The 25,911-nt window shown below is 33.4% G+C and overlaps 1 protein-coding gene across 12 annotated transcripts in view; it reads left to right on the top strand.

The window, feature by feature from the left end:
* Nucleotides 1-25,911, top strand: part of NBEA (neurobeachin) — a 562,035-nt gene that overhangs the window by 336,174 nt on the left and 199,950 nt on the right. For all 12 annotated transcript variants that reach the window (XM_045567190.1, XM_045567200.1, XM_045567192.1 and 9 more), the window contains 2 exons: nucleotides 4,900-5,024; nucleotides 22,303-22,446. In XM_045567190.1, the coding sequence (XP_045423146.1) occupies nucleotides 4,900-5,024; nucleotides 22,303-22,446 (269 nt within the window). The remainder of the gene's footprint in view (nucleotides 1-4,899; nucleotides 5,025-22,302; nucleotides 22,447-25,911) is intronic.

Raw genomic sequence — 25,911 nt, 5'->3', positions numbered from 1 at the left:
ACATTCCTTTGTTTCTTTCACTCTTTTCTCTGTTCCATTTTGTGACTAAATATCAAGGAACTAATTAATATTAAATATTTTCAGTGATACTTTATCAGGTAAATTAAGTTTTCCCCTTAGTTTATAAAGGTGAACCATTCCTAGGAGAGGGGGTGTGGGGACCCTTCAAGGAAAATTAGGTGGATTCTTATAAGTTGAAAATGCACTTATCAAAAATTTCATTGAGGAAATTATGAGTAATCAAAACCCTATTTATGCTAAAAATAACACCAAATTCCATTTAATGATCATCATTACATCAACAGTGACATTATAATATAACCTAACTGGGAATCTTCCCTTTATTTATTACTGTTTAGTTGCTCTTTTATAGCAATTTTACACTGTACTCATATAACTACACTCATGAACAAAACATACATATGATACTCAATGTTATAAAGACCAAAAAATAAATAAATGAATATATATGGTAGCACATTCACCTTCTTAGTTGACATCATTGGATGTATCATGCATAAGATTATAAATGTGTAAGTTAGCAAATCTCAGCACAACTTCAGTGCAGCATGACTACTTATGCAACTGTGGAGATGACAACATAGTGGCTCCTGTCTGCTCATCTGGCTCCTCTCCAAGTACAGGAAACCTAAATTAGCCCTCTTTCATGAAAAAAAATAAGCTGAACTTAGGGCATTCTGTGAAACTCTCAAAGCAATCAAAATATACTGATGTATGTAGGGATATCATGGGGTAAAATTAAGTATTGATCATACTTGCAAATTGTTAATAACAGTCACATCTACAGTTACTCTTAAAAACATTAATATTATTATTATTGGAGTAGTTTCTATTGTTTTGTTCTGGAGTGACTCACCTGTTGCAGAAGAAAATGGCCAAGAATAACTTACTATGTTGAAATATTAAATGGAAGGAGTGATGGAGGAGCAGTTTAGTTAAAGAAATATAAACTATCTGCCTGTAGATTGGTGATTTTCAGAGTGAAGAATGAAAACAGAGTGAAGAACATATGAGTGAGAATAAAAGGAAAAGAAATGTATGATATTGTTATACTGCTAGAATATATCCTCAGCACAAAGAATATTGCCTAGCACAGAATAGGTGCTCAGTAAATATATTTTTGAATGAAAACATAGAAGGAGGGAGAGAGGGAAATAAATGGATAAGAGTTTGAACAGAAAACAGACAATAATATCTTAGATTGGTAACCTGGCACAGATGCCAGATATAATGGTGGTGGAACATAAGCCTTTTGTGGACATATTATTCTGCCAACAGAAAAACCTGTAATCATTCTTGACTTTCTGGTAAACATTATTATCCATCAGAAAAATGAGGATTCAAGAAGAGAATTGCTTATATACTCTATGTTTTAGTTCACTCAGGCTGCTATAACAAAATACAGGTTGAGTATCTCTTATCTGAAATGCTTGGGACCAGAAGTCTTTTGGATTTTGGATTTTTTCAGATTTTGGAATATTTGCATATGCATAATGAGGTATGTTGGGGATGGGACCCAAGTCTAAACGTGAAATTCATTTATGTTTCATATACCCATTGTACAGGAGAGCCTGAAGGTAACTTTATACAATATTTTTAATAATTTTATACATGAAACAAAGTTTGTGTTAAGTATTTATATATGGAATTTTTCACTTGTAGCATCACGTCGGTGCTCAAATGTTTCAGATTTTGAAGTATTTTGGATTTTGCATTTTCAGATTAGAGATGCTCAACCTGTACCATAAAGTAAGTATCTTATAAACAGCAGAAATTTATTTGTCACAACTATGGAAGCTTTGAAGTCCAGGATCAAAGTGCCAGCAGATTTGGTGTCTGGTGAGGACCCGGCTTCCTGGTTCATAGAATAGTGCCTTCTCACTGTGTCCTCACATGGTGAAAAGTGCGGACAGGCTCCCTCGGGCCTATTTTATAAGGGCACTGATCCTATTCATGAGGCCTCCTCCCTCATAACCTAATCACCTTCCCAAAGGCTCCACTTCATAATACCATCATCTTGGGTGTTCGGATTTCTACATATTGATTTTGGACATGAACATTCAGACCATAGTATTCTATAACAGTATTTCTAAACATTTTTGGATCAGAAACTGCATTGAGAAAAATTTAATCAAAACTGTAGACTGCTTGTACAGTGCTTTGGGAGGCTGAGGCACGAGGATCACTCGAGCCCAAGAGTTTGAGGTTGCAGTGAGCTATGATTGCACCACTGCACTCCAGCCTGAATAACAGATTGAGACCCTGTCTCTTAAAAAAAAAAAAACAAAACTGTAGACCTCTCTCCCCAAAATATATGTATATATATGTACATATCCCATAAAGTTTTATATACCATTTGAGGAGTTTTGTGGACCCATAAAACTTATCCATTGGTCAGTGATGAGTACCACATATTTCTGTTTAATAATGGAATATTAGATTTAGTTAAATAGGAAAGAAGATTCCAAAGTTTCAGGAAAAAAGTGTCTCGTAACTAGAAATTCTATGAGGAAATAACTTTCAGTATTTATGAGAAACCTTAAAAATATAATTATGAAAGTACAATAGAGAATAATGCCAGTGAAAAAGATACCATTGTGAGTGAAAAACGTATACCAAAAAAAAAATGGAAAGAGCACAGAAGTGCAAGAGAACAACACAATTTCTCGTAACTAGAAATTCTATGAGGAAATAACTTTCAGTATTTATGAGAAACCTTAAAAATATAATTATGAAAGTACAATAGAGAATAATGCCAGTGAAAAAGATACCATTGTGAGTGAAAAACGTATACCAAAAAAAAATGGAAAGAGCACAGAAGTGCAAGAGAACAATACAAAGGTCTGAAATCGATGTCAGAAGGACCCAAACCCAGAACAAGCTGAAGTGTAGTCTATAAAACTAACACAGCTCTTCCATCAGGTCCACAATATCAAAGGTTACAGCCAGTTACCAGAGCAAAGGTAGTCTTCCTCTGCACTGATCCTGGAGTACACAGCAGAATCAAGATAATTACTTTACTATTTTCTACAAAGTACACAATTAACCCATATTATCAACCTCTTACAAACTTCCTCTAGTCCCATCTGTTCTTCCGTTTTCTACCCTCTGCCCTCTCCTGCACCCTCCAGGAACATGGCTTCTCCTAGACTACACAAGGCCATGGCACAGAGATCCAGATACCTGCCACTTGTGGAAAAGTTCTCTTGGATCAATATAGTCTCCACATTTCTAGAGAGCTCATTTGTTAGGGTTATCATACTCATCAGCATAGAGCTACTGTGAAACAAACCTGTACCTTTTTTGCTAGTATTGACCATCTCTCAGTAAGAAATTATACTTTTTAAAAAATTTTTCTACTTTCCACTAAGGTTGGGGAAGGGAACAGAAAAAGGCAAGAATGGTGAGGAGGCTAGAAAACCACTGCAGCAGTCCCCAAGCTTTTTGACCACGGCCCGGGGGTTGGGGACTGCAGCAGGGGATTTGAGATGAAGACAGAGAAGGTACTTCTGGCACGCTAGATGTACAGGAAAAAATAAGTGCATTAAAGTATACTTCAAATACTTATAATCTTGGTGCTTTTTATATAGCCCTTATATTGTTATTTTTTTGCAATGAAATTATAGATAACAAAATTATGTAGCCATAAAATCTAAAATGTTCTTCAAAATTAAATCATATTTATCATTAACTATACATGTCCATAGATTGTTTAAGTAAAATAAATGCTTTAATTAATTCATTAAATATTTATTAAAAAGATACCATATGCCAGACGTTGTGTTAGAGATATGATGATGAGAAAAATATACACAGGTCCTGCCATAATCAAACTCAAAGTAGTGTTCTCCTACAATCAAATATCACAATGATAAATGAAATCAAATCTTCTATGAAAGCATGTTATGTATTTTTATAAACAGAGCTGCTCAGGAAAATCAGAACGTTACCTTTTGAGAGTATTATTCCAAATACTGTGTACAGAAAAACTTACTTCTGAAGCAGTGGTATTTACCACCAATGTTTATGGAAATTAAATTGAAAACAAAAATTATGTCATGAAATGTTTCATTTGATATACAATGGACATATTTCAGTAGTTTCTGAAGTATCTTGTGGATTTTTAATATTGGTTTAGCGTGTAAAAGTCATTTTTACCCCATGATGGCCGTGGTTATTAATGGTTTATATTAGTGGAAAGCTGTAAAATCATCCAAGGACTCTGTTAGCATTAGAATAATAATTTACCAAGACAATTACCACATACTGGAATTTTTTGCAGCTCTAATTCACTATTATTAATAATGGATAAAATTGCACTTTTCTCAGGTTGCTGTGGGCAGCAGGGAATTATTTCAATGAATATTTCAGCACATTATTTTAATCATTGTTCCACCAAATCCAAGTGGGCAATATTTTATACTTCTTAATTCAGTCTACTAAGAAACCAGGGTCATTAAATTGCAAACTATTTGTAATGAGGTCTATGCTGTGATTTACAAGCCTTGTTAAAAACAGTGTAAAAGAAAGCAAACTGCGCCATTAATACTTGTAATTTGATGCTGCATTTGTTACTAAACACCCCATGATTAATGTTTTAGTAAAAGGAAGAACATTGTAAAAAAAAAAAAAAATTAAGTGCAGAGCCAAGTGTTAAAAAGCCTAAAATATAAGAATATTACTACTTTAAAATTTTGTTCATTTGTGGAGGAAACATATATACAAGCACAATGGTAAATTATAAATATTTCAAAAATTATCTTAATTTTCCAATGAGACCAAAGAAATAAAGCTTCAATTTTATGGAAAAAAAAACATATTTCAGGTTATACATTATTGCTAATAGGAATTACTGTATTTTTATTTTCCCATTCTTAGCCAATTGCATGATTTTTGGCGTTTGGATTACTGGGAAGATGACCTTCGTCGAAGGAGACGATTTGTTCGCAATGCATTTGGCTCGACTCATGCTGAAGCACTGCTCAAAGCTGCAATAGAATATGGTTAGTACCAAAGCCTTTTACCCAAAATTGCTTCTGGATGTGAAGTGACTCTTTGCGGTTGTGATTGAGAATTTATGTTTTTCACTAGTATTTGGTGTTCTTCATATCGTAAGTCAGAAATATTTTTTTCTGTTTCATCCTTCAGCATTATTTAGGTTATACTTAATCAATCCAATATTTCTCACACTAGACATATTGTAGACCCTTCAACTTCTTTTTAAGATAATAAAAGACTCCACATTGTTGGTTTTTAACCAACATCCCTTTCATACAGCCTAGAACAAGAATAAAATCAATTTCTTTTTCAGTGTCTTTCAAACTTTGATGACAAAGACCTATGGTAAAAATATATATATATTACATTGTGATCCTGTACTCTCAGAGTTATATATTTTTATATATAACTTTTATGTATGATTTATATTTTTATATATAAACTTATATATACTGTGTGAATATATATGCCTATATATGATGTTTGTATATATTCATATATACACATACTTGTGTATATAACTGAAACAAATATTTGATTAATAACCTTCTTACATGACATTTTGTGTTTTAATCTCCCTCTATTCTTTTCAGTTTAATAAAATAACATAAAATAAAAAATCCTGTTAAAATCTGTCAATTTGAATTCCCAGTCCTCCCACAGTTTGCAAACTAAGTTTGAAAAATATGCCCCCCCATTTACAATATCATCAACTATCACACTACAGTAGAACTGTGCCCTAAATTGTCTTTTATAAAATTTATAATAAATAGCAAATATCAAAATATTTGTGTACTTTAATAAAAATGCTGCTACTTGTCCATTAAGAAGTATGCTCAGGAACATTTGGTTTATTTGCCCATTTTTAAATGCTCTAACAAAATTAAGTTTGGTTAAACATATCAGAATTTTATAAACCACATACACTGAGGAAATACCAATAATGAACACTAGGCTGGGCGTGGTGACTCACGCCTGTAATCCTAGCACTCTGGGAGGCCGGGGCGGAAGGATTGCTTCAGGTCAGGGGTTCGTCACCAGTCTGAGCAAGAATGAGATCCCAAAAGTCTGTACTGAAAATAGAAAAATTTAGCAGGGCATGATGGGACATGCCTGTAGTCCCAGCTACTCAGGAGGCTGAGGCAGGAGGATCTCTTGAGCCCAGGAGTTTGAGGTTGCTGTGAGCTAGGCTGACGCCATGGCACTCTAGCCCGGGTGACAGTGAAACTCTGTCTCTAAAATAAAAAATAATAAATAATGAATACTGTTCATATATTTTTGTTATTACCCACTTTTGTTCTCTCAGTTACTTGTTTTATTATATTCATTTACTTGAGAGTAATAAATGAGCCATCTATTTTTAAACTAACCATAGCTTGGTAAATAGTTTTATATCATACTATAGTTTATATCATATTATACCATTCATGTTCTTAATGAATTGAACGGGGAACATGTTTAATCCTCATAAAAAGACAAAATGTGCAAAGCTTTTAAAATTTGTCATCCCAGTAACCTATTAATTGCTATAACTTAATAAGGCTCAAAACATCATGAAATAAATACATGCGGATTTCATCTGAATCTATTATACCTAAGATAAAAGTTATAAGGTAACTTTATATAGTAAAAGTAACTATGGAAAAAAATATACTAGAAAAAAATTATAGTTGGCCGTACAGTTGGCAATTTCTTTAATCAACTCAAAGGATCGCCTAAGGATTTTAGTAACCTAAGGATTTGATACCAAGTTAAAATGAGGTGTTATCTTTATGATCCTATAGGAGACATTCTTAGAAATATCTGCCTACTTAGCAGTGGCATGCTTTAGGAACTTAAAATTATTAAAACTTCATTTCATTTCCCCAATAATTTAGACTTTTTCACCAGTACATCCTGAATTTATCTCATTTCAAATTAGAAACATCTAGAGAGAATCTGTAACAGAGGTTATGCTGTAGTGATATCGTTAGTGATACTGAATTGCCAAAGCTTAATTATATAGGATTCACATGATACTATATTCCACATTCTACAGGTTACTTAAAAAAGGCGTTGTTAGAAAAATATTTTTTTGTTTCTCCTTAAAGGTGAATACTTTAATTTTTGTGTTGAATTTTTAAAATATTTCTGTTAGTAAACCAGTGTCAAAACCTATCAGAAACCAATTTTAAAATCTTATACCGTAAAATCTTTTTGAAACTGATAGTCATATTTTAGTAACAATAACCATTGTTAATGAACCTAAACTAAAAATAATACTCTGATTTCAAAATAGAATAAGAAGTGTAAGTGATAATATTCTTTACTAGCAGTGTAAGTGCATTTTAAAATACAATGCTGGATTGTATTGTATAAATTTCAATGCTGGATCATCAACAGTATTCAGAACCTGTTATCCCTCTTGAGCTCTTTCATAAAAGAAGAATGTGTTTTTATTTTAAACATACTAAGAACAAAGAGCACATCTACACCATAAAATATTCAGGAAATCTACATGATGCCTATGCTAGGGTTACTACGTGGCCATTTTCAGGGTTAAGATTATGGAATAGAAGACAAAAAAGAACTAAAACAATTCTACCTCCAAAACTAATTCTACCTCCAAAACCAAATCTCTAACCTTCATCACAGTTCACTTCTATGGACTTTTGGAACTGAGTGGAGAGTTCCGTGTAAAATATGGGGGATACAGAATGGTGAATGGGAAGCACTCCCTGGACTGATCTATACATAGAAGTAGAGGGAGGAATTACAAACTGCCAAAAGAAAAATGTAATATCCTGCCTTCTTCCTACCTCTTAACGTCCCCTCTAATCTATGTATAAAGTATTTCTGCAGAAGAAATACAAAGTAGAGGGTAAGGTAGGAAGAAGGCTTGAGGCCAGGAGTTCAAAACCAGCCTGGGCAACATAGAAAGAGCTCATCTCTACAAAAAAAATTTTTAAATTAGCTAGTATGATGATGGGCACCTGTATTCCTCACTACTGGGGAGGCTGAGGCAGGAGTTGGAGGCTGCAGTAAACTATGATCACACCACTGCAGTCCAGCTTGAGCAACAAAGGGATACTCTGTCTCTCAAAAAAGAAAGAAGGAAAGAAAAGGAAGGAAAGAAGGAAGGAAGGAAGGAAGGAAGGAAGGAAGGAAGGAAGGAAGGAAGGAAGGAAGGAAGGAAGGAAGGAAGGGCGGGAGGGAGGAAAGAAGGAAGGGAGGAAGGAAAGAAGGAAGGAAGCAAGTGTTTTAAGAAAAGTAAATGTCAGTAATTATTACAAAGCACTTCATCCAGTAAAAATAGATGTAGAAAAACTTAATTGAAAACATATTTTGTATATTTAAAAGAAAGATTTTATATTCACAGATTGCCAGGACATCCACATAAAAGTTAAAAAAAAAAAAAAAAAAAGCCCATCATCTGGACACTCTGTCTGCCATTGAACATTGAAATCTGTTTCAATATTTTGAAGTCTGGCAGTGTGTACACTAACATCCAAATGATTGAATGTTTTGGAGTTGTGTAGACATAGATTAAGATTAAGAATTTGCACAGGCCTATAAATTCTGAGTGAGCTTTTATGAGATTAATCATAATTTAAATTTAAATCAGTACTTCCTCTATGTTAAATAATTACAGTATTTCAATTTCCCTGTTGTTAAATTCTATCTTGAAAGTTAAATATTAGATGTATAGAATCTCTGATGAAAACTTTGGTCAAAAAATTTTGTATTCATATACATGGTAGCAAGAAAATATGTTTTAGAAACAAAAGAACATTTTATAGAAGGAACTTTCAGTATGCCTAGAAGTATCTGAATCAGTGATCAAAGTTTTCAGAATTTTAGACATGTATATGTTGGGAGAGTAATCTTAAATTACTGAAAAAGGGACTATTTACATGGCCATCAAAACAATCCTTGGAATTTGAATCACTATTAACGTAGTATATACTGTGTTTCAAAAATACGAGCCTATATTAGTGTAACATAAGTGAAACTGATTTAGCAGATTTCATGTTTTCATAAAAATATTTTGTTAGTTGATTTTTCCTGATATCATAAATTCATCCAAATTTTATTTTATTTTAGATTAAATTATGTTTAAGTTTTCATGTGATAGGAAGGAACATTTAGCCATAATTTGGATTTCATGACATTATTTTCAGGCAATTCATTTTGAGCCTTAAATAGAGAATAACATTGCTTTCTTTTAAATGAGCAAACAATCAAAATTGGATATAATTTCAAGGAAACAAAGGACAATCATTTTATTTCACATTTACTTTGAAAAGCTTTCCCTTCGATTTCGTTATTAAAACTTGGTTGACCTTTTTCAGTTGGAAAATATCCTTTACACTGATGGAGTTTTTTCATGCTTTTTAGTAATACTAATGAGTTGAATAATTTATGAGGTTGTCATATGCAAAAGATTTTGTATGATTTGATATACTTTCACCCTCTGGTGTGGGAATGTGATTAATAAAAACCTAGAGGCATGTAATTTTTTCCCTGATGTTTAATGTTCTAATTTCACATGTATTGAATGTGTTATTTAGGTGTGTTCTAGTAATAAAATCTCATGCAAGTGCAAATTTAATTGATTACCAGGAATTATACAGACCATAGCAGTCGAAGAATATAAGGGAAATATTTTAAAACTCATAAACTTATCTTCTGTCCTGCATGGTTTTCTTCTTCAGGGCAAATTAGCTAATAGGGAAATGACTGAAAAAGGAGGATTTTGTATATTGTTTATATATTAAAGTAAAACCTAGACTAGTCAATTCTGGTACATTTCTAATACTTGGAGACTATGGCTGTCAAAGAATAGTATAAAATCTTAATAAGTTTGGTTGTCTTTGCTGACTGTCAGTGATCATTTAGGGCCTCTTTCCCCTCCATAAAATTACACTGGAACAATGTTTCATCAAAACCCAAGATCGCGAGTGCCTCCACGTCTGTGATCAAAGACATGATCTTAAATAGCTCTGATCAGGCGTCACAGAAGAGGGCAGGCTGCTTCAGCCTGAGGGGAAAGAAAACATGGAGCAAAGATGACAAAGTTAATCAGTCATTTCTTTGGCAATAAATAATAAGATATGCTGAAAACTGCAAATGAGAACATTCTTAGGTTCCTCAGAGATGTGTCTGCTTAACACCTGATTTATCTAAGCTTGTGAAGCCATCAAGATATGACCTTGATGAATAAAAAGCAGCTCTATAATGAATCTGGAATTAAATTAGTTTTGATGGTATGTGCATGGCTACTGTAATGTGCTAGTTGCAGTCATCAAGAAATGGAAAGTGCACTGAGAATAAAAAAATACTTAGGCATCTATATAGTTGTTGAGAAAGAAGCTGTTGAATAATATGACTTAAATTTTTAAAGAGTTGGTGGTTACTATAATATTTGAGAAAGAAGATTTGATTTTTTTAGCCTAATAACATATTGTGCTATGGAAAGACTCAAGTAAACATCTTTATTGTTATTCATTGATAACTCCATTTTAGTTGTTATATTATTGATTGGATCTCCATATTTGGAATGAAATAGGTGATCTGGTTATGGTTAAAATAATTTATTGAATAGCTAATGATGTAAATTTTTTTAAGAGAGGGAGAGAGAGAAAGACATGCAGGAAAGGGTCTGTTGGCTCTTTTTGGTGTCAGTGTCATGTTTTAGTAACATAGCCTTCTCTTCACCCTGTGTTTTTCACAGTCTCTTAAAATAATTTAAATGGATTATATAAAGACTAGTTATACAATATACTTATAAAATGCATTTTACAGATATTATATAACATTTTTCATATCAATAAATGTCCCAACAAGCCACTCATTTGTATGTTGAAGATTCAGATTGTAGACTTTAAACAGATTCAGAGGAATCAGGTAACTATTAATTTAAAATCATTTATGGAATATCTTCTGCATGCCATGTATGTGCTAGATTCTAGATTTAGAGATTGAAACAGTTTCTGCCATCTAACAGCACATATTTTAGTTCATGGTTCTCCACAGAGATGGAGGTGGGGGTGTGCTACTGGTATCTGATGGGTAGAATGTTGCTTAAAATATCTGATCACGCACAAGACAACTCCCCACAGCAGCAACAACAAAAACAACAAAAATCTAATCCAAAACATCAATAGTACCAAAGTTGAAAAACCCTGGTCTAGTGGAAAGAAAGAAACAGTTATTGAGGAAGGTAGTAGTTCCTAAAGGAGCACAGGGGAGACATTGACTCACTGAGCCTGGTTGGAACAGGCTTCATAGAAGTAATGATTTATGAATTGTCCCAAGAGAAGATTATGAATTTTACAGGTGATAATGGAAGTAAAGTCAGAGGTAATAACAGAAATTACCAAGGCATGGAGGCATAAAAGACCCTAACTTGCTCCTTTGAATCCCCTCAATGTTTTGCATTTGATGACAAATCACTTTGTAAAGGTTTCAGAAAGTATTTTTATTTTAGATGTTCCATATTCTCAGATAAAACAAAAACCATTTGAGGACAAGATTTAGGTCTTCTATTTATTTCATTTGGAGCATCCACATGAATAAAATTCATTGTGCTTATTGTTCTGGTGCTGTTTTTATTTAATTGGTAATTGATGAGATTAAGTATACAAAGAGTATTAACCACACCATTCATCACTTTGAGTAACAGCATTAAAGACCTATGGACTAGGTCTAGAAATATGGTATTTTCAAATTATTGCTGACTGATATGGAACTAATTTATATCACTGTTCATAATCTTGCTTACATTCTTTTAGACTAATTTCTAGTAAAGTGTACACCCAATTGCATTTATAAATAATTACAATATAGTATGATAAATATTTTTATCAACATGTATTAAAAATGCTAGGGAGCTCAGTAAAGCAGGTTACCTAACTGAAGAAATATATTTTAGCTGGTCTTGAAAGGATGAATGGAAATCTTCCCAAATCGGTGGATGGGAAGGTGACATTGTGGAGAAAGAGACCACATAACACAATATAACATATTCAAGGAATGGAAAAGGGTGCTATATGATGGAACACAGGATAGTGTGGGGAAATGGTAAGAAGATGAGGCTGAAAAACTGGTTTGTGGCCATACTGTGGAAGAGATTGTCAATAAGAGCCATTAATGGATTTTCATTTGGGAAAATGACAGACCATGGAAGTAGGTGACATGCTAAATTATAAGTTGTAGATAGAGCTCAAACTCAAACTAAATACTATCTTCTTACTCTACGATATGTTGCTGTAAATACATTTGGAATTTTCTTAACTGGAAGGGCATTGTTAACATTTCCCCACTATAAAGTTTGCCTGCTAATTTTTGGCTGACTCTTACAGCCTGTCATCCATAAAGATACATCAGAATAGATTAACTTAGTATCATTCACAGTATGTGTTATTTATAAAAACATTTTTAAATGTTTTTGCTGTTTTTAAAAGTGCTTTTTAATAACCTATATCAGTACCATTATTTAGATTCTCCATTTTTGTTAATTACCTCTTTAATCCATGTCTTTGAGCCAGTTGTTTACCTGTCCCAAAAATCTCCTACCTCAATTTTCCATAGTCTCATACTTTTCAAGTGAATTTTCTACATTGAACTTTGTGGCAGGCTTTAAAAAAAAAAAAAAACTAAGCGTCATTCTCGAAGTTAATGCCACCCACTCCCCATCCTTTCAGCCCTCTTTCAAGTTGTCTAGTTTATCCTTTCTTTCATTCCAAGGATTGCCAAACTTTCTAACTTCTATTCTGCTAACTCATCTGCCATCTATCCTTCTTGGCACAGATGCAGGTTTCTTTCCTTTGTCCCTCTTTCTCTCCCTCCCTTCTTTTCTCTCTTCCATTAAAAAAAAAAAAGGCTCATTATAATAAATCTTTTAAAATGCAAAAAAAAAAATGTATAGAAGGGGTAAAATCACCCATAGTCATGTATGTAAAGATAGCTGTCTTTACCGTTTTGATGTATTTCATTTTAGTCTTTTTCCATGCATATTTTATCATAGGGACCAAACACTATGTGAGGTACTCAGATAGTCAAAACATGAATAATGCATCATCTCTGCTCTTTATGACATTTAGAGGGTTCAAAACTGGCCCAAGTTTTCTATATATTTTATCATGTTTTTTCACAAGCAAAATGTACCATGTGATTTTTAATCTAATGATACCCCATTTTAAATAATTAAAAATCACCGTAACTTCATGGCTAATCAAAATCCTACCAAGTAATATCCAGTCTAAAATGCAGAGAGATTATACATTTACCATCATGTATATTCTTAAAATATGGTTTATTAAATTTCCTTTAAAAAGCATAGAATGCAGTTTTTTACATTGACTCCATTAAAAAGATTATTAAGTTAACATTTCATATTTATATAATGCTTCACTTAAATTCAATATTTTCTTGCACCTTTTTAATTGCATTTTTCTGTTTAAAAATGCTGTGTATGAATATCCTCTTTGTTGGTCTGCTCTAAGAAATATTGCTTACATATGAATATTTTGAATTAGGAATAAATGAAATTCTGTTTTTGCTGTCAGAACCAAATTGTAAAGACGCATTGCATGTCTTTGAAAATCAGTATACTCTATTAGCAGCCCTGTCAATATAAAAAGTGCATTCCATTTCCACCTCTTGCTCTAATAACCTTTTCTGTGTTACTCTGAGGCAGTTCACATAATCAGAGTATATTGTCAGCTTACTGGAGTTGGGGAAGCATGAAATGAAAATCACGTTAATATTGATCCAGTTCTTTACTCACACGTGTCCTTGATGTCCTTTTCCACTGAGCAATAACTGTTGGGGTTATGTAGCCATTTTCTTATCTTCTTTCTTAAATTCCAGAAAATTGTTTACAAGCATAACTAATCTGAATAAGAATTTAACACTTGGATATAATTTCTACAAACATTTCATCTTAATTAATACCCAGATTGCTAATACTGCATGTGTAATATACCACTGAAATATTTTCCCCCAGCTTTGCAGAAAACAGCTTACCTGAATGTATAATGTCTGCATCTAGTTTAAACAATCAAAAGTCTGTACAAATTCCTCTTTGGTAAGAACACAATGGATGCTGTACTCTAATTTGTGTAATTTAATGATGTGCTAAAATGGACCATAAGTGCCATCAATTATTGACTTAGGTAAGGATTACCATTTTTGAATCAAGTTCTTTGTACATTTGAAGCTAATATCTTGGGTTTTTAATTTTATGGTAGTATAAATAATATCTGTTTTGGATTATACAATATAGTCTCTGTTAACAAAAATAAATTGAAGTGGGAATCATGGTTCGATCCGATTCATTCAGACTGAAAATACCCACAACTACAAAAGGAGGAATTTGATATCTGAACTATCCAGATTTTATATCTGTATTTATTAAATGTGTTCAGTAACTACTCAGATTTTTACTTAAAATGTGTTTGAAACAAGAAATAGAAACAGTCTATTTAAAGAGAAACAATCTGTTTTATTTATAGAAATACTCACCTTCATAAAATGATTTTGTGTTGATAAAGTAAGGTTCCTGACGCAGCATCAGGTATAAAAGAATAAAAAGATACTTGAGACTTCTAGTCATTATTTCATGTTTTTATTCAGTATCACTAAGTTTTTGCTACTGGGATTTTTCTACTGAAAGATCTGTTTTCTTTAGAAAAAGAAATCCTATTCTGTACAGAAGATGATTTGATTTTTTTGTCCTTAATCTTCAGTAGAAAAGTAGTCTTTCCTTTTATATCATCATAATTTATATTTCTTAAGGAAGGAAACACTATGTCTATACTATGAAGTCAAACACAAAATTAAATTTTGAACTTAGGTGATTTATAAAGAAAACATTTACTTGATAGTAAATAATTGTTACAGTAAGGTGTGTTTTCTGTATGTATCTATTACTTTTCTCTCACAGATACACAGATGGAAGGTCAGCATAAAATGTTTTTGAACAATAGATTTCTCAGTATAATAAAAAGTATTTTCATCTTTTTTTGAAATGTTCACAATTGTAAACGTCTCAGCAATAAATTGATTCATACATATTATTGCATGAGATCATGTCACTGTATCTTATGTAGTTAGCTGAAAGGTATATTTATCGTAAAGTCTTTTCTTTTCAGTGGAAATTAAATAATATTTAGATACCGCAGTCCCCAACCCCTGGGCCACAGCTAGGTACCACTCCATGGCCTGCTAGGAAAACAGGGCCGGGGATCACTGCCTAAGATCCGCTTCCCCACTCTGTCTGCTCCCGCCCCACCCCTACCACCCACTCTCGCCTAGCTCCCATCCGAGGAAAAATTGTCTTCCATGAAACCCATCCCTGGTGCCAAAAAGGTTGGGGACCACTAAAAGCACTGCTCCAAAAAGGTATTTGTTGCTCTGACTTGAGTTTCAATGAGAAAAAGTAATCTTTATTTTTGAATTTCCCAAAGTATTTATGTTACTCATGCTTTTAAAAGAAAGCATTTAGGTTTGAAAGTGAATTGCAACATTTTGTCATACTTACATAGTGACAGATTTTGTCAAAACGCATTGAACAAGCTAAAAATGTTGTGAAATGGTATATATTGAAAAGAATTTTTCCTTTGAAAAAGAATGCCATCCTATGAAACTTCTTTCCAGATGTTTAGAAACAGAATTTTTCCAATAATACATTTAGGTAAAATTAAAATGAGGCTAAATTTCCATTCTGCCAGTGTCTTTCCAAAGATCTTCCAAAGATTAAAAAGAAGTCTGTATTAGATGCATTAGCTTTTGTTGAGAAAGCAGTTCTTTTCCTTCAAATATCTAAGATATCAAACACATGTATATTAAGATATCTATATACATAATTGAAAAGCTGATATCAAATACATTGATACTTATGTAATTTTATTTAACAATATCTTTAAATAAATAAAATAGTTATTGTGGGAAAACAGTTTTTGGTTTTTTTTTGTTTTTTTATAACATTTTTTTTTTATTTCAGCTCATCATGGGGGTACATAAGTTTAGGTTATATACATTTTCCATGTCCCACCCATCCCCCCGAGTCAGAGTCCCAAGCGCGTCCGTTCTCATTCTCCAGACAGTGCGCCTGGCACTCATCATGTAGTCATACCTCCATCCCCTCCCCCCCCCCACCTCCCCGGGTCTGCACCTTCAAGCATGACCATTCCCCAGAGGGTGTGCAACGCACTCATCATGTAGGCATACACTCACCCCCTCCCCCCACCCCCCATCCCAGTCTGATATCCAATTGGTATCCTTCCCTGATACATTTAGGTGATGATCAGGGAAACCAGTTTTCTGGTGAGTACATGTGATGCTTGTTTTTCCATTCTTTGGATACTTCACTTAGTATAATGGGTTCCAGCTCTCTCCAGGAGAACCAAAGAGATGTCGTATCATCGTTATTTCTTATAGCTGGAAAACAGTTTTAAGTATAAGCTGTTTACACTCCATTCAATTTCATAAGCCCTTCATCACACCTGTGCTACAAGCTATTCTTCCTGTCTTCAGAGAGCATTCAATCTGGTAGAAGAGTTGAAGGCTCCTCTTGCGTTATAATGAATATAAAAAGACTGTTATAACAGCATGGTGGAAGGAAGAATATTAACTCCACTGAAGGAGAAGCAACCATCATTTCTTGAATACCTGATATTGGATGGGCATAGATCCAAGACCTTAGACTTATGCTTTATCTTGAGTTTTTAAATCAACTTTTATAACATTTATGAGCAATAAAATATTGACTATGTTCTTCTTCCATTTTAAATTATGTACTCAGTATACTCTTTTAATACTGTAATTTATTTTGTCTTACTCATTTTATCAAAATTTTAACATTTTGACAGCTTATTATGTGAATAATCTTCACACATTTCCATTGTCTCATTTTAATTTTGCAATAATCCTGTGAAAGCTTGGTTGGGTGATACTTACTATTCATTCGTCTTTCACACATTGGAAAACTGAAATTATGAGATTGGTCTGGACTTTTTAAAAAATATTCCTAATTGGTATTGGCAAGAACAATAAAGTAAGAATGGCAAATCACATAATCCAACTTTCTCATTTATGAGGAAACTGTAAAAGACATAAAAAGAGAAGTTACGTAAGGAGCATGCATATAAAATGATTAATACGTGAACTATGTTTCTGTTTTTTCATGTGCTTACTCAACAAACATTTATTACCACTTTATTTAACACTTAAAACACTTAGAAATTAAAGTCCAGTAGAGAATCCCTAAATAAAAGATTGCAAAATGAGCAATGATAACATATTAAGACTTGTTTCTAAGAAGGGAATACAGAGAAGGGAGTAATCAACCAAACTGAATCTTGAAGGACAAGGCAGGTAGGAGAATTCCATGTAGATGAAATTTTGTGTGTCAGACTTAAAGATTTGAGACAATATGGCATGTATGGGGACAGAAGCATTCAGCTCTTGGGGAATATGAGGTGCAAAGAGGCCAAATCAGTAAAGTAGTAAGGTTAAGTAAACAGGAGCCAGTTCATTAGCCATAGCCATTTATTTAAGTTGTCCAGATAAAATAACAATGAAAATGTATTCTTCCATAGTTGTTATACATAAAATATGTAGATATACATACATACATATATACACATACATACATACATATGCACATATGTAATTTTGAATAAATGACAAATTTAAGCCATAGTTCCACAATAACTATAAATAACAATAGCATAAAACTGGTAAGAAGCTGATTCTATGCTGAAACAGGCTTATTGTGGGGTTATATCTATTCTCTTTGTGCATAAGCCACATGTATATATTATTTATGTCTTATCTATTGTTGAGAATTACTTTCTTCTTTAGTTTAGATGTTTTAAAGTTGACTGTAGTATAATTTCTTAAACAGAAATAAAGTGCTGTGTAGTATTTTCCTTTAAATGGTTTATGTTTATCAATAGAAAATATCATAAAGTGCAAATGAACTAATTTCTTTGCCTTGATTTTTTGGCCATTCCAGGTAGACATATTCTTTGATATTATTAAGATGAGTTAATGTCTCTCCAATTTCTCATTTCTATATTTTAACTTAAGCTTATTTAAAATGATCATTATTAATAATAACATAGTAGTGACAATAATACTAGAGTATATTAATAGTACTAGCAACATTTTCATTCTCCTGTTACTTCATTTTTAAAATGTACTTCAGTTCACGTGGACTTTTGGTTATTAAGGGAAATTTTATGAAAACGGAACTTTAGGTTCATGCAATGCAGTGTTCTATATCAGATAACATTTTCACATACAGAATTTCTGCAAGTATATATTTACTAAGAAGTCTGAATAGAATGCTTTCATGTGGAAAATACTGTATGTGAAATTTTGGATTTAGCCTCATTAATTTAAAATTTGGTGCCTTTTTTCTTCTGAAACTTTTAAATTTTATGGCATTTTAATGTTTTCATAGGAAAATAGCATATATGTCTGTCCTATCCTGCTTTACACACAATTCACATTTTCAAATCCAAGACATTCTGGTGGTTTGTGGTATTCGCTTGTTAATTTCTTGATGAATGGCTTAAGAGGCCAAGAAGTGCACTCAGTCCAACATGTCTTCTGAAGATAGATGATTGCAAATAAATTCTCTTCGCAATCAGATTTTGATTTGTTGGATGTTAAACCAATTCTTTCTAAGGACAGTGTTTACAAGCCTTGTAATGAGACAGCCCTTTGAGACCTTACCTCTTTTTGCCTGTAATTTTGATGAATGAAATTCTAATTCATAAAGGATATTGTGATTGAAAAGCACCGTTAGATCTCATACACTTTAATTTGGATAAATGTTTGGTGCAGTATCATAAATTCAGGACTTCTACTGAGCTGCAAACTGATAACACTTCAGTAGTACTGATAAGTTCAGTGTGTTGATGTGGATCAGTTTACTATATATCTTTTAAAGACATGATTCTTTTACTGCTTTAAAACCAGAGGGAGTAAAATTGAAAGTTTCATACACGTTTCAGAGCTCACCTTCCTTCTACAACATTTTTTATTGGTAGATATTTATTTTGGTAACACAAGAGTAACATAAAGCTTTTTTACATGGCTGTGATACATGGGAAAACTTGCTTTTTTAGGCTGATTCACACATAGAAGACTTTCATGTAAAGAACCAAGTTCTCTTTCATGTAAGTACATAGACTCTGCAGTTCTCCTCCAAACTGGAGGCACATCACTAAGACTTTGAGATATCCTGGGAACTTTAGATTTAGCAATAGCCAGAGGCAACTGTTATATCTGAGTTTATTCATTTATTCAGGATCTATGAAGGCTTGCTCTGTGCTAGGCAGTGTGCTAAATAATGAGAATACAAAGACAAAATCATGCTTCCAGTCATCAAGGGGCTTCCAGGCTATTCCGGAGATAAATAAGCAGTTATATTAACAGTATCTGTAACTACTACAGTAGAAGGACTTAGGAGGTATGGTGGAAGCATAAGGGAAAGAGCATATAAGTCTACCTTAAGAAATCAGAGAAGGAAATAGGGTGGGGGTTAAACTTGAACTTCAGTTCAGCAGGTGTTTGTGGCACACCTGCTGGGTGCCAGGCACTGAGGCTACAGAACGGAGGAGATAGCCTAGTAGAGAGGACAGACACATAACAGGTAACACCTATACAGTGCCATCGAGTTATATGTAAGCTATGAAGGTGCAGAGGGGTTGGTTAGAAAAGCACCTGAAGGAAGTGAATTTTGGAGGGCAAGTAGGAATTAGCCAGACAAAAGAGGAAGGAAGAAACATACCATACAGAGGGAATTACATGAGCACAGGTAAAGAGGTATATGAAAGCATGGCATATTTTGGAAGCTATAAATGGTCCAATATTGCTGAGAGGGAAGTGCTAAAAACGTGCAACTGGGGATAAGAGGATAAAAGGCCTTGGTAAGCCATGCTAAGAAGCTTAGATTTCATCCTCCAGTATAAGCCTTGCATCCAGTGTTGTTGATTGGGAGGAGTTAGTAAACAATATTAAGCAGGAAAATATCCTCAACTTATTTGTATGTTACACTCTGATGAAAGTGTGGAAGATGGTATGAGTAAAGCAGCTGCTGAAGCCCTCCAGACCAAAACGATGGTGGCCAGCACTAGGGCAGTGGCAGTCACCATGCAGGATAAATTCCTAGGTTTTTGGCTTAAGTAAGTGGGTGGGTCAAAATAGGAGGAAGGGCTCCAGGAGCAAGAGACAATTAGCTCAGTTAGGGAAATGTTCATTTAGTACCATCCAGGTAGAGATGTCTAGAAATATGCCTGTAAGGACCTCCGGAGAGACTTTTGGATTATTAAGCATTAGATTTGCCTCTTTTGTTCTCAGATGATGTAAACTCTGTGTTTCTCACATTAAGTTACTACCCAAGAAACAAACAAGTTTTAAAGATAGCTACTATCAGAAGATTACTGTTGTGCTGGCTTTGTATCACCAGAAATCAAATAGAAGAATTAAGATACGTTTCTGAAACATTCAGTGATCTATCCTCAATCTTTTATTACAGAAATAAGAACTATCTATGGGCCAGTGAAGTAAGAATACACATGTAACCCATTTAATTCTCTCCCTTCTGATGTAGCATTGATTTGTGATAATGCTGTTTGTATCTGAAGTATTTATCAAAATATATATTTAACAATCTATTACTTTATATTGTTGAGCTATATATTAATCATGTTCTCTAAATGTTGTTATCCAGCAGGAGCTAGGATGACAGACTATATACCTCTCAGCCATTGACACTCTGTAATGGTATTGTGACATGACTCTGTTCCTCAACATGCATTTTTACTCCTTTCGCCTTCTTTGAGTCAATTTTTTCATGTTTTAGCAAACAGAATTGGCTCACGGTGACTGACAAAAAGAAGTATGCAAACTGCAAAGGAAAAAAGAAAAAAGGCTGACGCTGTTTTACAGTCCAAGTTTTACGACCACTAGATGCTATTCCAAGAAAATGGTTGAGCAAACATCAATAGGCAGTAATGGACTGTTGGAAATCCTATGGTATGGGCCTGGGAGAATTGACCAAAAGTAGTATACAATTTATACCTTATAAATTGTAACTGGAGAGAATTTTGGCCAGAGGCATGACATGATTTGGAGAGCAATTGCCTATATACACAACACCATAACATCCCCTAGAAATATAATACACCACCACCATATAGGACTGATTTATTAGGCTCTCATTTCTAGGAATATATCTACATCAAATGAGATATGAAGATATTTTCCTAGTTAATGCTCTTCCTTGAAGCCTGTAGTATCCTAATACTACAGCTAGAACACAGTAAATTGCATTTTCTTCCAAACTGAATTTTAACTTCAAGTGATATGAAATAGAAGTATTTCTTATGTGTGTGTGTATAAAAATATAAATATATATGTATGCATGTTTAAAATTTGCTTGCAGTTCAGATAATGTTAGATTCATTGTCACCTGCCAAAGCAGGTGCTTGAATGTAAATATGGAAATAAATTTGTTAAGCAGTCAAATTCATGGGGGTTTCAGATGCATTAGTTTCTAACCTGTACATTGATTGACATGTTAATGCCAGGTCAAATTTTGCTATATTTCAGGTTTTCTGCTTATTGTTATGTGTTTTGATTTTAGCTGTATTATTTTATATACCAGAGTAAGGGTATAATTTCAGAAAACTGGTAATTATTTCATTAATTGCTAAAGAAATAGCTATTGTGAAGTAGGTTTTATGTGTCCATAATTCCTAACTCCACCTTTCTGTAACTTTCCAGTGATAATTGTTTTTCCCCTCAGATGTGAATGCTTTCTTGTTTTCTTCAGACCTACCTCATCTACTTTCAAAATGATCTGATCAATTGATTAGCTAACTAACACAAAAATATAATTATGTAAAACTGTGTAATTTTATGGATCAGAAAACTGAGTTTGAGGTGAGGTGCAGATTTTTGGTAGAATGTGCACTGACCTTAGAGTCATAAGACATGGTTTATAGAGTCCATTCTCTACCACTAGCCAACTGCTAGGTCCCTCAACAAGGCATGTAGCATTGTTAGCCTATTTCCTCACATGTGAAATAAGGGTAGGTGATTGTACCCCGCCCCCATTCTCACAGAAAACCAAACAAGATAAAGAAGGTAAAACGTTCTGTAATTGTTAGTAATATGTAAACACAACATACAATTTTAATAAAGTAATCAGTTATTTATAATACTCACTATGAGCAAAAACAATCATAGTAACCGAAGTGATTATATTTTGGTTGTGATTAGGCACTGAAGAAGATATAGTGAAGTCAAAGAAAGCATTCAGAAGTCAGGCAATAGTGAACCAGAATGCAGAGACAGAACTCATGCTGGAAGGAGACGATGATGCGGTCAGTCTGCTACAGGAGAAAGAAATTGACAATCTTGCTGGTAAATTTTTAAATATTTTTTTCTGTTTGTTTGAATAAATACACATAGAGTTACTGAATTTAAAATCTATTTCCTGGTGCATAAATGTTTGCCAGTGGTTTTAACAATGCTCAGTCATATGAATGTTAATGATTTACTTTGTCTCATTTCTGGTATTGAAGAGAATACCCCAAACAAATGTGTATTTTACTGGCAATGATTAGATAGCATCAACTTTCTAATAAAGAGCAACTTTTTATATAGGAGAAATAATACATAGTATAAATTATTCATGTATAACTTCCTATATAATTGGAAAGTAGGATAGACTCATCAAATAGACTCATTTGATGTGCATGTGTCTCTAATACGCCAGCCATGAAGAATAGCCACTTCAGCTAGATGACCATCAAATTTGCCCTTTCCTGCCTGCTGTCACTCTATAGAATGTACCTCCCCACTCCTGTTCTGTTATCTAGCCTCACACTGCTAATCCCCTACCACCTGCAGACATTCTTTCCCCTACCACCTCAGTTTCACCTCGTCCTAATGCTGGTCTAAGGTCCATTCTAGATGGCATCAGCTAGATGACCATCAAATTTGCCCTTTCCTGCCTGCTGTCACTCTATAGAATGTACCTCCCCACTCCTGTTCTGTTATCTAGCCTCACACTGCTAATCCCCTACCACCTGCAGACATTCTTTCCCCTACCACCTCAGTTTCACCTCGTCCTAATGCTGGTCTAAGGTCCATTCTAGATGGCATCTGTAGTGACCAGATGGGGGATGGATATCTTAGAATATTGGCTCATAACCTTTTTTGGGTTTCAAACCACTGTGAATCTGATGAAAGCAGATTGCTTCATGAAGGTGCACATACAATTTTGTACACAATTGCAGAGTATTCACTGACCCCTGGAAACCAGTCCATGGAATCATATCCAGATCTCTGGTTTAAAACTCCTGAGTGGCTGAGTCTTACCTCATTTCTATATTTTGAGCTCGTACAACATTGAGGTAAAAGGTAGCAATAGAGAGGTGGATTTATATTTATCATTCTATGTATAAAACCATACTGGAAATTATCTGGAAAGGCTTTATGAAAGCCTCCAGTGATTTATTTCTACCAGTTAGATATTTCTCTTTTTATCAAAGAAAAAGTTTTACCATTAATTGTAAATTGGGAGATAGCGTATTATTCTCCCTCTTCTAGATTAAGAAAATGCTTAATAACTTTATTCTAACACTAGTTCCTAGATATATCTGTGTTATTAACTTTTATCTATTGTGAAAACTGTTCTTCCTATTTAAAAATAACCTTAAGTCTATGATGAAATGTTTGCCTTGAATTCTTAAGTAAACATTCAAGTGTTGGTTTTATGGTATTTGTGGTTTCTTTCTTTTAGTAGTTCAGAGATTTTATCTGAGGCCATCTGGAAATTTAAGCAAATCGAGTTCATTGATTCTGTTTGTCTACAGGTGTGTTTTCTCTGTTCCTGGTCTCATTCATGATCTTAAAGAACATAGAAAATTCACAAGTGTTATTTCTGACCCTTTTAGATAATGGGTTGCCATTCTTCATTTGCATATACTAGCAGATATGTTTAATAATTGTATGATTTAGTTTAGACTCTCTGGTCCTTTCTTCCCACTGAAGATAATTAAGTAATTGACATGAATTTGCCTCATCCCTTGAAGTTCATTATAATGAGATCTGTCCACTAATGCCAGTGGTACAATCCAACAAAGGCTAATAATCCCTTCATATTTCTCTTCCTTAATGGTAACTAATTATATATTAATTTATGTTTATAAGCAAAATTTCTCCCCAAAATTAAGTTTAAACACCTAAAGAATAATAAAAGTATGCTTGAAATAAAATATTTCAAAATCAAGCTGTGTAGCTCTTGACCAGCTAACTCTACCAAGACTCCTCTAAACTTCTTTATTTTAACAGATTTTTCTTTGAGCACTGCTGCTTCTATCCATGTCTATCTGATCCAAACTTATACTTGTCTAGCAGAATCCTTGTGTCTAAAAAATCTTACAACTACCCTAAAATATTGATCCCCTGCCTAGTCTGTGGTATTCATTTTTAAGAGAGCAGCCCACAAATGTACTCTGAACCTTGAATTCAGTGGAAAAGAAGTGGGGGGTGGGTGTTTTATGAGGGGCCACAGAAATAGTCTGCATAATTTATAGGAATATGTAGATTCGTTTGGTAAACTCTGAAGCCTATTTATTTAATCTAGACTGGCATAATAGTGACACAACATAAAATTCATTTTTAGGAGTTGATTACAAGCCAGAATTCTTAGGCTTAAAAAATCAGCTGTTAATAAAATTTCAGACCACATACATACCTAACTTTTTTTTGTTCCAAGAATTATTATCCAGGTCATAGTTATCTCTGTCTCAGAAATTAAAGTTTGCTAAATAATAATGTCTTTTTTATTCATAACTTATCATTCTAAGTAGCCTGATAGTGTTATACTGCCTAAAGAAAACTTTACCATCACAGGAAACCTAAGTCCAGAAGATCCTAAATTAAAATCCAGAAGATCCTAAAATCTGCACATAATATTAATATAATTTCATATTTATTTAGTGTTTCAAATATTATGTAAAATAACAAATACCCATTTCCATCTCTGAGATGAAAATTACAGGTGATGTGGCTTGCATATTATTAAGTATAAGAAATACACTTTCAGATATATAAAACTAATTAAAGTTCTTAGATTTTTAAATTGCATACGAAAGAATATACCATTTTTATAATTGTAATTGTAAACCTAAATCTGCTAATTAGCAGAATACATTTTCCTGTTCTTACATAAAACGCCGTTCTGCTGACACAGGCACATGGATGAGAAGATCATGCATTATAATTTGTCATTGTGGAATATTACTTGATAGTCAAGTAAATTCAAACAAAATAGAAAGCTAAGGGAAAGTACTAATTTAGGTAAGATTAATTCTGTTTTTTGGTTTAAATGATAGGATCAACTTTTGTTCCTAAGAAGAAAAAGAGGAAGACTAGCTAGCATGTCTCACTAGGAAGCAGTGTGGAGAGGGTTTTGTGTGCAATAACCCATTTAATCTTCACAACAGTCCTATAAGGTAGATACTGTTATTACCACTAGGTACAGAAATAATGATATGGAGGTCAAGAGATAAGTAACTTGCATAAGGTTAAGAAGTATATAAAATATTTTCTTAAAAATACATAGTGGATGGTTTGAACTAAACTATCCCAAGCAGTAGATTTAAATATGCATGTGTGGGTATGTGTGTATGTATATATACTAAAATGATATAAAAATGGGATATTCCATTTATAACTCAATTTTTACACTGGTTTCATCATATTAAGTCTATGAATATGCATAATAATTTTAGGGTTTTTTTGTAGATTATGTGTGACCCAAAATCCTTTTGGTAAGTTAAAAAAGAGTCTGATAAGTAGAATGCTTTTAGCACAGTT

The sequence above is a fragment of the Lemur catta genome, chromosome 13 (genome assembly GCF_020740605.2).
Source record: "Lemur catta isolate mLemCat1 chromosome 13, mLemCat1.pri, whole genome shotgun sequence".
NCBI lineage: Eukaryota > Metazoa > Chordata > Mammalia > Primates > Lemuridae > Lemur > Lemur catta.
This window is presented reverse-complemented; position numbering and strand designations above follow the sequence as displayed.